This window comes from Plectropomus leopardus, chromosome 8 (genome assembly GCF_026936395.1).
Source record: "Plectropomus leopardus strain MGB_pleo_1.0 chromosome 8, ASM2693639v1, whole genome shotgun sequence".
Classification (NCBI taxonomy): Eukaryota; Metazoa; Chordata; class Actinopteri; order Perciformes; family Serranidae; genus Plectropomus; species Plectropomus leopardus.
In genome coordinates, this window is record NC_142183.1 from 12,270,239 (window position 1) to 12,284,238 (window position 14,000).

The window sequence follows — 14,000 nt, forward strand, 5'->3', positions numbered from 1 at the left end:
TCAGTGTGCTCCTGCATCCTGTTAGCAATGAAGTATTGTTCCTGCTTGTAGATGTCAGTAGTGTCTTTAGTAAAGATGTTTTCACTTTTGATGATTGCATTAAATAGGTTCAACTGGTGTCACAATACTGGAACTTCTAACTCTAATACTATACCTTGAAAAATATATTTTTTTGATACCACAGAAAAATATGTATGACTTTGGGCTTTAACATGACCACACAATGGCAACAAGGACCTTTCTTTTCTTGGTCAGTAGCAAAGAACAGCAGAACAACTAGTAAACATTAATAATAACAGAGAGCAAAAAAACACATCACAGCTGTACGGGTGTATTGATATTTCGGAAAGAGAGTGCTGAAATAATTATGAATATACAGAATTGAAATGATCGATATTTTTCACATTAGGTACAACAGACTAATCTGTTATGTGTTTAAAGGTAAATGACATCACATAAAATACATTTTTGGTCTCAAAACTCATGAAATGTGCCAGGAATCACTAAGAAAACAACATAAAAATTTTAGATCCCTCACCACACCTGGCATCGTCTATTGTGATTATTATGATACTGATTGAAAGATTCAGTGTCTGCTCCAGGCAAGATTTCAAACATTAGTTTTAAAACCTGCTCACTTTATTTGTGAGCTTATTTAATCTGGTTTTAGTATGTCTTCATTTTTACTCTCTGGGTGCTTCATGTTTGTGTCATCATCCAGGAAAGATGTTGCATCTCAGCTTTCATCAGGAAGTTTAGATAGAACTTCACCACAACGTCCTTACAATCATTTCATATGATCGTCTGAAACATTTCTAGTTGACGGAAAATAAAACTAGACTGTAGAGAAAAAACGACAACTAAAATGCTATTGTCTACTTACAAACCAAACTGACACAAAATAAAAAAATATACAGGAAATGTCTTTAGTTTTAGTCTTCATCAACCCGGTCAAATGTGTCAACACAACAAACATCAGGAGACATTGGCGTATATGTTTATTATAATTTCATTATATATACTAAAACCAATTTTGTTTTTAAACAATATAAATGCAGCTTAAATGAGCAAACCCATTTTGGAAACTTACTTAAACTAAACTTTATCTAAAACAAAATTTAAAAATGAAACAATTGAAACTAATGAAAAACACAAAACTATAATAGAGAAAGAGAGAAAGCTTTTTTTTTTAATTGTGTGATTCAGCATAATAGTGGCTCAAGAATGAACTCAAGAATTCCCCCTGCTCATTCGTTAAAAACGTACATAAACATAACCTTTCCCACTGTGTGGAGAACCTGTGAGGGGGCCGCCCTGAGGCTGTTATCATGGTGGAAATCACTTAAGCAAATAGTGGAAGACGTAATGTCTAAATATTTCCCATTGTCTGCTGAGGCTCAAGAGCAGTAAAGCCAGTTTAATTGTTCTGCAGCAGAACTGGAAGCTCTGTTTTTTGTTCTGCAACCCTTCAAGTTGAACTCAGTCCAGTCTGAGTTTGTTCTACTTGCAGATGAAGACTTAAATCTATCAATGTCACCTCAGTATAAAATATTTCTTACTCTAACTAATCAAAAATGTCAGAATCCAATGGCAGCATATCTGGGAGTGACAACAGTAAAGGCCCAAGTCTTGTAAGCTTGATTATTTCCATCTCAAACCACCAAACCACTTCACTTTGTCCAGACACAGCAGAGCATTTCACTGCTTACACTTCCTCTTCACAATGTGGCCACCGGTCAAACCCATGTTAGCATTCAGTAACCTCACCAGGCAGTGTGGCGGGAAGTTTTTAATGATTTCTTCACCAGCACCAGTATTACAGACATGTGGCCCTTTATAGACCATTTCAAAACGTCTTTCGGTTGCTAGGAAACAACATTTCTGTTTCACTTAGGCTTCTGGTCCAGCCACTACTGCAGGAAAAACAACATATGAGACGATGGACTTTAGACCTCCCGATCTGAAATATACACTGTGGGAAATAGTGAAATTAGTTTTAGGACCTTGCTGCTCACTGGCAGGTTGTTCCCTTCGACGAAGTACAAACTGTATGAAATAAAAGTGCATGGCTTTTCTAAAGAAACAAACCATGTAATATGTGGATTGCATTTCTTTTTTTAACCACACAGCACGACAGGTTAAGAGGTTTGTTTTTTGGAGGTGAGCTGTTTACAGAGGTGCAATAAGAGTCATTTGTCTGCAGCTCTGCATCTAACATCTCACATGTTTAAACTGATGAAGGAAAGGAAAATGGGCACGGCATGGTTTGAGTCGGCGTGGCCATTAGTGCCAATGGAAAAGAACAACCTACCTCTGAAAATGCCTGATGAAGATCTCCTTTAGAGCCAAACGTTGCACAATTAAAAGTTACTGGGAGCTTTTAATACAGTTAGCGGAACTTTTGTATGACTCTTGCTTTGGTTTGATTTTTTTTTGATCCAGCACCTGTGAAAGTCCTTTGGATTTGCTTGCCCTCCACATTGCTTGTTCCAAAAAACTACCATTGAGCATGAAGATCCTAGAACGAATGTCACCATTTCCCACAGTGTGTATTTCAGTTCAGGAGGACTGAAGTGCTGTTTACGTCCAGTAGTGGCTGGACCAGAAGTCCAAGTGGATCAACACTATTGTTTCCTTGTAACCTTGAAAAAGTTCACAGTCATGCCGTGTTTGTTGTATTATAGATTCCACAGACGGCCTCGCATCGTATTATTTGAGTATTTTGATAGCATTGATGTGGTGAGATCACTGCTCTGTTTGAGATCTCTCCTCTTTTTCTCTCTTTCACACGCTTTCATCCCTCTCTCGCTCCGCTCCTCCAAGATAATCAGAGTAATCTGTTCTTGTCTGTCACCTCTCTCTCGGCCCGATAAGGAAGGAAAGAGTCGCGCTCCTGTCCAGGAACGGATGTTCCTCCTTGACAACACTGACACAAACACAAGTGTCTCTGCTCTATTTGTATAAAAATAGCTCCTGATAAGGCCATAGAAACTGAGGTTGTTTACTATTCCTCTGCACAGGAGAGTCTTCAGTAAGATGCTGTTTCTTCTTCTCTTTCACTGCATGTAAAATACTATAAATTCATCGATAAAGAAAACTGTTTTCATATCAGGGTTTTTTGGCTCTGCAGCTCTTGATGTGCACTCGTGTTGCATCAGTCTTTGCTTCATAACCGAGACTAATCATGCAATATTTTTTAAAAGAGGCTTCTTCAGCATTCGGCAAGCCAAGCGCTGAAACTAATCTAGGGAATTGTAATTAGGCATTTAGCTGTAGTTGCTGGGTAAAGATTGTTGGAGTCTTGACAGAGCAGCTTTAATTTGTGGGTTTATTATGTCATCAGAATTACTCAGTCGTGCCCAGTGTGGGTGATTTGTGGGGATGAATGCATAAAAGGGTGATTTTTATTTTCTTTAATGTAAACATGATAGCAGTAAGAGCAGATTTTGTTGGGACTTGAGCAGATTTGGGTGAATTTATGCCCCTGCACCACCTGTTCACATTCAGAGAGCGAGAATTAAAACATCTAAATATAATACACATGAGCACTTCAGTGTGGTGTAGCTCTAAAGATAAAACAGAAAATTAGTTGTTAATTAACCTTTTGAAATCTGGAACGACATCATTTTTCTTGTGCTGCGCCCAGACACCTTTCACATGCATTTAAACCTCTGACACCTGAGCAAATTGGTTTGATTTTTTTTTTAAAAATTTTTTTTTTTTTTAAGCCACTGAGCACCTTGGTAAGAAACATCCCACAAAGTAGCTAGAAATTAGGAAAGAACATGACCTGAAAATGGCTTTTAAAAAAAGAAAGATAAAAAAAGAGAGGATGAAATTATTAGAAAAATATGAAATAGGGAAAATGTCCAGAAAACGAAATAATTATTAATTATTTTATCTATTTATTTATGTATTTTCCTTTTCCCCCCATTTTTTTTTTTTTTTAGCTGAATTTTAAATAATTTAACAGGTTACGTTGTCCCTTTTGTTTTTTTAAAAGAAATCAAGCCACTTTGTTCAGGTGAAAGGGTCATGGGTAAAATGCGGATTCAGTGCATAAACAACATTGCTGACGTCCATGCTTGTCTCGCTGTTGATTGCTGTCGATTGCTTTGCTGTGATTGGCAGTTTGATGAGGTGTGTATTTGCGACTCGTCTCCCTTCATTGATCAGGTTAAGACTGGTATCTAGAGCTATATGAATGTTTTTGCTGGAATGGATTTAGTCATCAAGCAGAGCAAGTAAAGAACGTAATTGATCATATTCAGATGAGGGTTGCTGCAGGTGAGCGAGTTAATGAATGTTCTCAGTCCTGCGGAGGATGTGTAGGATTTGGTGCACTCTGACTCACAGGACTAAATTATGAGTACTGCAAATGGTCGCATTTTTATAAGCGTGAGTGCCTGATTGGACTATAATGCGGTTTGGATATGCATTACTCTTTCAGTGTTTTGTCAGAGCTGGAGTTTCAGTCACCTCTGCTGTGGATTGGGCTCAGGTTAGTTTTTCCAATCCAATTTTAGAGGCAGTAATTTGATTTGACAACCTCCGCTGCCACCACCTCACTAAAGCAACGGTCACCTGTTAGACACAAAGGCAACATAGATTCACTCTCAGCCATCAAATTGCAATGGATTTATTTGTAATGGAGCCTTGTCTCTGCATGCAGCTCATTTTTCGGCAGGTCTTTAGGGATTCAGTATTATGATCACATTTTTAAGGCAGCACAGAACGTGAACAAGGCGCCGCACCGTTTCAATTCTCTGTGCAGGAAAATGCCTCAGGATGTCTCTCACCCAGTTTTGGAGGGTAATGAAATTACTTTTTTCCATAACAGTATAAAATCATTACTCTTCTAGTTTCAGTAATGACATTACAGTCAGCCTTTCTACAGCAGGTCATTTTGTTTTACATTGCTTAGCCTCTGTAACACATTAATTGTTGTAATATCTAATAAAAGATTCCCGTCGACTTAAAGGTACCCTGTGGAGCTGCCTTGTAAACAAACAATGTTTCTGCTAACACTCAGTATATATCCTAGAGGTCTAACAACTTATGAAACTTTTGTATTTGTTAACATCGTGGTTGAGTTGATCTTCTTCGCCTGGCTTGGCTGGTGTATTGTCGTGTTTCTGCCACCTGTGGAACAGTTTCAGTGAATGATGAGGACAAAATCCTCAACCACAATATATGTCGTTTTTTATATTGTGACATCAGCATAGTATATCTGGAATATAACCTGAAATATAACTTCAGAAAAAGTTTATGGATAAAATAAGCGGACAGGGATGATTTATTCTTTTTTATTGGAACAACTATCTGATAAATCAAGAAAATGCATCACATCAATGCAAAAATCATACTAAAATCTATCATAACCAGAAAGGCTGATTTTCAGCATTGGCCTAATACATCCAGATCCATCCAGTTTTATGGTAGATCATTAAATGAACTGTTGACATTTAAAATATTTGTTGTTCTATTGCCAAAACAAAGAAACTAGATAAGAACTAACATTAAAAAACACACACTTTGCAAGAAAGAGATGTGTTTACATCCACCTCTTTTTCTGTGTATCTTCAAGTAAACTTGAATGGAAACGCTAAAGAATTTGTGGAAAAAATATTGCAAAAAGTGGAGTTTATGATTTTTTTAAGATGATGTTTTTAGGCTTTCCTTTTTGCTGCCTCCTGTTTATCTTGATAAAGTAGCTCCCAATATTTGCATCATACAAGTGAATGAGAACGCATGCAAATTTGGATTTTCTTTTGCCAATTTTTTTTTTTAAAATTCATCTTAAATTTGTGCTACACTTGGATAGATACCAAGCTTCTGTATTGCTATCAAGCTACGCTAATATTACATACACCAAAAAATCTTCCTAACCATGCACCTAAGTGTTATACCTGACAAGCTTATAAAAATGGTCTCTGTAAAAATGTGATTTTAAAAAAAATTGTCTCACGTCTGAGTGAGAAAATTGTGAATCTCAGCCATGTTTTTGCAGCCTCCATGTGAAACTTGTTTTTTTTTTCCTTGTAGCAACCAACACAGTACATGATGAGGTGTGACATGTGGTCAGCATCCTGCTCCGTCTAGGCAGGAGCTGCATTTTCTCCATCAATCTCTGTGAACTCCACTCTTATTAACACATTTATTAATCAGAATACATCGAGGTGATTAAAAGAGAAATGATAGAGGGAGTTTCTCCCATTTTTCTTTTCATATCTCCCAAAAGGCCTGACTGTCTTCAGGCCTCTTCTGTCATCTTTGCATCTTTACTTTGTTGTTTTCTTCTCTGGTCCTAAATGAGACGCAGTGTAGTAACACTCAGGGCACTCTTCACTGTGCCACCACTAATCACCAGACCCCTACCAATTTTATCATAATTAACAGATCAAAAAAGCGGAGAGAAGGGCAGTCATACATTATTAACCAGACACTGTGTGTATGTGCGTGTGTGTGTGTATGCGCTCGTGTATGTAAAACACGTAAGTAACTGAGGAATAATATAGTGATCTTTAAGAGCATATTTCTCCACTTTCAGTAGGCTCAGAGATAACGTTGTACAAATTATCCCCCAGACGAGGTTTTGTACTCATCTGTGCATCTTATCTTCATGGTCATGGGCTCTTTTCACGTAGCGATGAAACTTATTTTTCCGGATGGACCCGAAGACGCTCTTCTGATGTTGCTACCCACTCAGAAACACACATGGACAAACATAGAAACCTGCATTCAGGCGAAGATTAGGGTCAAAAAGGCATCTGCTCTCTGAGAGCAATTCTGCACCGAAGGCATTTTTTTCTTCTATGTGCTTTTCATGCATAAGTACGGACTCTTCACACATCCCTCCAGATGGAAAATGGCAGACATTTTCTCCTCCACTATTGTGTCTCAGACTCGGAACAGAATCAGAAAGTAGCCAGCAACAATTATTTGGAGTTTTATTTTTCCCTTTGGTTGGAGGACATGGACTGAAACTTAATTACGCTCATCTGTCTGCTCAACCACTTTGTGTTCAGCAATGACATTATATTATACACTAATTGTAGGTTTTTGCAATTCCTACTCTGTGGTAATGACTATTATCAGGTCTCTGTGCTTTATTCATTGCTGCAAAGTTCAATTTGCAGTAGCTCGCATTTTCTATTTCACTCTTCTTTCTGTCATCTTGTCTCATCAGCATCACATCTGCCTATTAAAATCGACCTTTTTCTTCATCATTTTGTCACCGTCCCATCTTTTTAGCTGCCTCTTGAGTCCGCTCTCTTGGGACTGTAATAAACCTGTAGTTAGCTGTTAAAACCATGTGCATTTTACACTAAATGGCCCCTAGCGTCTCCCTGCCTGCTGTTGGGGCTTACGGCCAATGGGCCTTAAAATGACTTAATTTCCTATCTGCCTCCTGGGGGAGCTTTTAGGGAAGCTAAGAGCCGGTCACACAGCCCACAGAGAGCGAGTATCAGGAAAGCCTTGGGCTGGTGTGGACCCCAGCTGAATCAAAATCGCTATCGCTTTAATTGCCACAGGCGATATCCACACAGAAATGTATCACAGTGATACTAGTGTAGAGTTGCAAATTGTAAAATATCTTTATCACTGGGGATGAGAATCAAGAGAAGGTTCCAGATGAGAGCAGTTTCCAAATTGTGCGATCCATTGGAATCAGTTGCCTCAGAGCTTATCAATTCCTTTCATCAGTGTCAGCATGTTTTTCTCACTGTTGCACATTGCAAAACAATGGAACTCACGAGTCTGTGCTGCTGGAAAAATGTAGCAAGAACAAGTCATAGCAGAGAGGAAGAAAACCATGAAAAGTGTGGCTTTATGTCATCAAGAAACATGACAATATTGCTATAATGTCTGTAAAATGATCATTTGAAGTCAGGGTGAAAACACCAGTAATTTGATGAAACATCTTTCCACAAAACATGGGCTTAAATTCCAGGAATGCTTCCTAACCAAGCAGCAGGTTGGCCAAGGGTCACTATCCTGTTAACATTGACAGGGAACACCACCTAAAATAGGAGCTCCAATATGTTATTTCCATGGCTGAGTAAAGTTCAATCAGTATTTGTAAATATGAGCTACTTTTTTCCAAAGCCAGAAACAAGAAAAGTCAGTCTCAGACTACAAAGGCAATGAGTGAGAGCTTGATTGTGTAGACCCACCAAATGTTTGTTTTCTTTTTTATATTCAAATGAGCTTTTTTTCTGTTGCAGTGTTCTCAGTGCTGAAACAGAAAATGTACCCATATAATGAGAACATTACCCCTGGCTGCTCTCAGTGTCATCTACAACATCTTTACCAATTCATCCAGACTTAATAATCGACCGCATCATAAGTTTTAGTTTTAGCACGCTAGTTTTTGGGTTTTGGTGAGAGTTGCTCATGTTTACTAATATTTCTGAGCTGTCTTAGACCACAGAAATAACATGGAGGAATTTTGAAAATGGGCGTAGTTCCCCTTAAATGACACACAGGCATAATCAGCAGATTTTTTCTTTGACTTAAAAAAAAATAAATGAAAACAAATGCTGTCCAAATATTTCCAAATATTTCATCTGTTCAGAGATTATAAAACAGCTGCACTGACACTGAAAACATGTGTAAGTCTACTTTTTTTTCCAACACAGAATATTGATCAGGAATCAATAAGTGGACTAATTAAGAATCAGTATGATAAGCAGAATTAATAATGGTCTTTGTGTCAACAAAATCCACAAAAAGATTTTTATTCGTATTCATAATAAGTTGACATTGAAATTGCTTGTTTTGTCAAAGCAACAGTGAGAAATGCAAAAATATTTAGCACAATAGAACAAAACACAAAAACAACAACAAATATTTACATTTGGGAAGATGGAACCAGTGAATTTTCTGACTACTTGTCCATATTATTGATAGTATTTGCTCAGTATTTGGAAGTTTATCATCTCAGTTTTACACCCAAAAATCCCATTTTGGATAAGTTCATGACCTAGGTGTCACATTTCTAGTATTACACCACAGTACATGTGATTTTGCTCATTGAGTTGTCTTCCTACGATGTCATTTTCACAATAACTGTGTTGACTTGGTAATTGTAACCCACCCACCACATTTGGAGCCTCTGATGTTGACATTCTGTGAGAGGAGATAAATGTAACCTCCACCTGCAGCTCCACTCAAATCCAGCCAGGCTTAACCAGACTTATGCATATTAATCTCAGGTCTACAGAGTTCCACATTTGGATCCGTGTGTCATGAGGCCTCAGCTTCACATGATTAGATTGTTCAGTTTATATAATTAGACGTGGCATTTGTATGAGCTCAAACTAAACAGGGCCAACAGCTGAAAATAATTTGGCGTATTCTGTTTCTTATCGCCAGTGATTTTAAACATTCTTCACTTGAACATTCATCACTTGACCTTGGAATAAACAAGCAAATGTTGGGATTCAATTAGGTACTTTTCATACCATGCAGACAACTGGCTTCAAAATGGTAAAGAAGATCACTCTAATCCACGTTTTCAGTTAAAAATATTTACCGACATTGAGTCCCTTATTGGCAGTATTGTCCCTGGCTCCTCTTCCTCCTTTCTGTCTGGCAAGGTTAACTTACGTGCTGTGTGTGTGTGTGTGTGTGTGTGTGTGTGTGTGTGTGTGTGTGTGTGTGTGTGTGTGTCTTTGCGTCTTTGCCTGGGTGTGTGCTCGCACATGAGTGTATCACTGTGTTGATTTTCGTAGCAGCTGTTTGCTATTCCTCCCTCAGCTCTATATATTGACGTGACGGTGTAGGATGGTTCCTTTAAGGGGAGCCAAGGCTGACTTCTGCCCTCAAGGTCACTTCATCGCACCAGAATCAAAAGCCCTCAGTGATTGATGCACAGAGCTGCAAGTCTGAAAATCATAATTGATTCGTGTGTGTGTGTGTGTGTGTGTGTGTGAGTGTGTGTGTGTGTGTTGGGAAAACATGAGACAATAGATGGCAGTTGAGTCAATGCAGAAGCAGTAAAAGAACAGTTAGGACAATGAGAAGAAAGAGGGTCGAATACACTGAATGCATGTGAGCAGAGGGTCACACAGGTGAACTGAAGAGTGTATGACTTCCTGTTTTTGTCAGCACGCCACTGTAGAGGAGTACGCTTGGCCTGACACGTGCAGTACGCTTTACTGTCTGCAGAGACCCAAACGTACCAGGCTATGAGTGCGAGCCTTTCCAGTCAATAAGAGCTGTGGCCTGCAGTGAGGAGCAGAAAGGAATTCCTCTGAAATGTCTTTGGAAAGCTGTTGACCTCCAGTGATTTCCCATCAAAGGCCAGCACCTTGTTGTGTTTTCTCACTATGCAGTCAATTAGATGGCCGAACAAATGGACATATGGATTTTTTAAATGAGAGTCATATTTATTCAAGACAGAATGAGGTGACAGATTTATTATTATTATTATTATTATTATTATTATTATTATTATTATTATCATTATTAAGTTATGGTAGGAGTAGTGGTAATAAGATCAAATCTGTCATTTTACTGTGTGATAAGTGATATACATATTTAATACGTATAGCATATCCAGATAGAGAAAATTATATGGACATTTGTGGGGCTGGCCCTGAATACTCATATACAGTATTTGGAAATTGCTTTATTAGGTAGGTGTTCGGTTTTAAATTTGAGACCAGCGTTTATTTTTTATTTTATTTATTTATTTTTGAGAAATGAAACCAAAATAATTGTCCACACCATATTGATTGTCTTGTTTTCATTAGCCTGTTTCATATAGGTAATATCTTATGTAATTGGAGAGCAGCATGTTATGTATTGATTCATTCAGCCCCTTTCTATCTCTCTCTCCCTCTCTCTCTCTCTCTGTCTGTCTGTCATGAGCTCCGCTCAACACCAGGGACAGTTCATGATAGTTCAAACACACACACACGCACACACACACACACACAAAACGACAGGGCTTACTGTCAGCACCACGCAGTTAACATTACCTAACAGCTATTAACGGGTTTAACGACAGTCGTGCCATTTTGGTTTTGGTGTGACTTTGTTGGGACTGTTAACAGCTCGATGTCAGATGTGAGCTGCTGTTGAGACACTGAACTGGCAGTTTGTTGGAAAGGAAAGCTTTGAATATTTGCTGTTGATCAATACCGAAGCTCTGGAGCTTCACTTAATGGTATTTTGTGCAGGCCTAGAAATTTCGCTGAGAAATTGATTATACATAAAATGCATGGTAGCGATATAGACAAACTCTCCACAATTCAAATATTCATTAGCTGATCAAAGAAAAATTCTCCAACTATTCTGGTGATTGATTCTAGATTTCTAACAAGGAAAAATGTCAGTTTTTTGCAGGTTCAAGCTCGGCAAACATGATGTTTCATGGCATCCCTCTGTTTCATAACAGTGTAAATTTATTTACCAGTTTGTCCAGTAAAAGGTCTAATCACAAACAATTTGACAACATCATATCTCCAACTCCAGGAACTTGCTCTTTTCACTGTTTAATGACATTTTATAGACAAAATAAATAGCTATTTGAGAAAAAATATCTAAATATTAAGTGATAATGAAAAACATAGTTTCAGCCCTTACTGTAATTTTTAAAACAAAAACACCTCTATTAATGTATAAAGATATAACTTTCACCACAGCTGTGGATTTAGCAAATGCTTCTATAATGTTTTTGACCTAAGCGTGGCTGATTTTTTTCAACCAGAGCAGTCAAAGAAGCTTCTATGACTTAATAATAGAGTTGCTGTATCACAGCACCACAACAACATTTCAGAAAAATATCTGTTACATTACAAAATACCAGAGCACGTTGAATTCCATTAAATGTCATCCACTTTTTTAGATTTTTTGCCAGTTCTAATCATAATTATTTTTGTTAGAGGACTCAGTCGGAGTGAGGACATCACCTGTCAAACCCAGAGTGTTTGTATCCATCAGCGCCGCAGAGACGGCAGTTAATGTACTGTAAACTGTAATAAAACTGCCATAAAACAGCTCACCAGCACTCCTCTCCTCCTTCATTCTAAGTCCTCGAAAGTGTCCCCAGTTAATAGGGTTGTGTTCGTTAACAAGCCTGTGAAGTCCTCGTCAGCAGCATTATCACAGAGACACACAGACACAGGCGGTTTTATCAGGCCTCTCTATGGCAGTGACAGCAGACAGCTCTGAAATTAGTCGCTCAGAGAGGAAGGCAAAGAGGCAAATAACATTATTACACATTGCCAGCTGTGTCTGAACACCAGGAATACCAATATAGTGGGTTGTTTTGCAGACACACGGTTACAAACACAGCGCAGAGTGTTACCTCCACAGTTTGCTCTGCCACAGACCTTCTGAGGTGTGAAGTGTGTGCAGGGTGCAGCGCTCCTCATTATTAACAGTAGTGTTGGCTTTGGCATCAGGAGAGGAGCGGGCAGCTTGGCTCAGCCAGCAGTCACAGCAATTTACAGGTCTGTCAGAGAGAAAGAGGTCGACCAGAGGAGAGAATTAAAGAGCATTTAGAGCTGTGAAATAGACTGCAGACTGGGAGAATGAGCCGCTGGTGGATGTATGATGCGTTCATGTTGACTTTACTGCAGGGTTTTTATTACGGGGATCTAAATGTGTTTGCTTTATTATGCAACACTTTGCAGGAAACCATGAGTCTGGGGTTGTGAGTTTGAGGTGATGTGTGTGTATTTGTCATGCTAAGTTGGAGATTTTTCCAAGGTTTAGTAGCGGAGCGCCTGGCAAATGCCTGATAGCATCAGGATTTGTGCTTAGTGCCATGATAATCTTGTTTTACGCTGTATTATTTTCTTACTCTGGCTTGCAAATGAAAGCTCTGATCTTTCACTGGAGTACTCATTGCTGTACATTTTGTGTAGATATATAAATCTTTTCCTATTTTTTAAATCTGCCTTTTCAAGCAACAATTCTACATTCCCGTGCAGGTTTTTTCAGTCGCACAGCAGCGTGTTCAGTGGACTCTCAGCACAGGTCACTGAGACAGGAAGTGTCAAGAGGCCAGGCTGTTGAACCTCCGTGCGGAAATTGAACAAACCGCAACAAAAGGATGAATAGATTCTTAATGACAGTGTTGTTGAAATCACCATGGTGTCAGACTGACCACAGGGTCACAGTGTCCTCCTCTCTTGTCTCCCCTCAGAAAGGACACAGAATTGAAGGAGGATTTATAGAGGGGAGGTGGCTGGAGATGCCACCACACTGTTAAAAACCATCCTCCACTGCAGTCTTGACCGAAACACGATTCCTCTGCTGACATGACCCTGTATCATGATGACTTATGCGTGACAGGAATGATACTGATTCCTCTCTCTTTCCTTTTTCTTGTCTGTGTTTCTGCAGAAGGTATCTGTAACATGACAATGGACTCCAACTCGATGACGATGCCCATGTCGGACCCCAACGCCTGGGCAACAGCCATGAACAACCTCGGGATGCCTCCCATCGGAATCACTGGACAGCAACTCATGCCAGGTACCACCCTGCCTAAAGTCACCACACGACACCCGAACACAACCACAGACGCCTTTTGGGGGGGTTCATAATCTCATACCTTCCTGGAATTTTATCGGGGTATACAGTATATAAAATGTATTTGTTATAATCAACTTTTCCTGTTTCTCTTTAAAAATAAAAGCCCTCTGTCAACAGATTCCCTTCAGCTGTTTGTGCCCTGGTTTTACCTACCGGGCACATGATGCGCACTACATGTAAAACATCCTTAATACAGCCTCTCTAGTATGAAGTTAATGGAAAGATGAGGTTATTTAAAATCACACCGTCAGGATATCTAAATTCCTTGGTATACCACAATACCATGATTCCCTGTCTGCAGGTCCTTAAAAAGTCTGAAAATGTCTTAAATCCAATATTACTATTATTAGGCCTTAAAAGTCATTAAGTAGTCTTACATTTGAATATTTGAGGTCTTAATTGCCACACACATTTTGTCTAATTAGATTTATCCATCTTGTTGTCAG

The 14,000-nt window shown here is 38.8% G+C and overlaps 1 protein-coding gene across 5 annotated transcripts in view; it reads left to right on the forward strand.

Moving 5' to 3' along the window:
* The window catches only part of LOC121947736 (ecto-NOX disulfide-thiol exchanger 2), a 242,114-nt gene that overhangs the window by 138,893 nt on the left and 89,221 nt on the right, over positions 1-14,000 (forward strand). For all 5 annotated transcript variants that reach the window (XM_042492831.2, XM_042492832.2, XM_042492833.2 and 2 more), the window contains one exon: positions 13,363-13,494. In XM_042492831.2, coding sequence (XP_042348765.1) covers positions 13,363-13,494 — 132 coding nt within the window. The remainder of the gene's footprint in view (positions 1-13,362; positions 13,495-14,000) is intronic.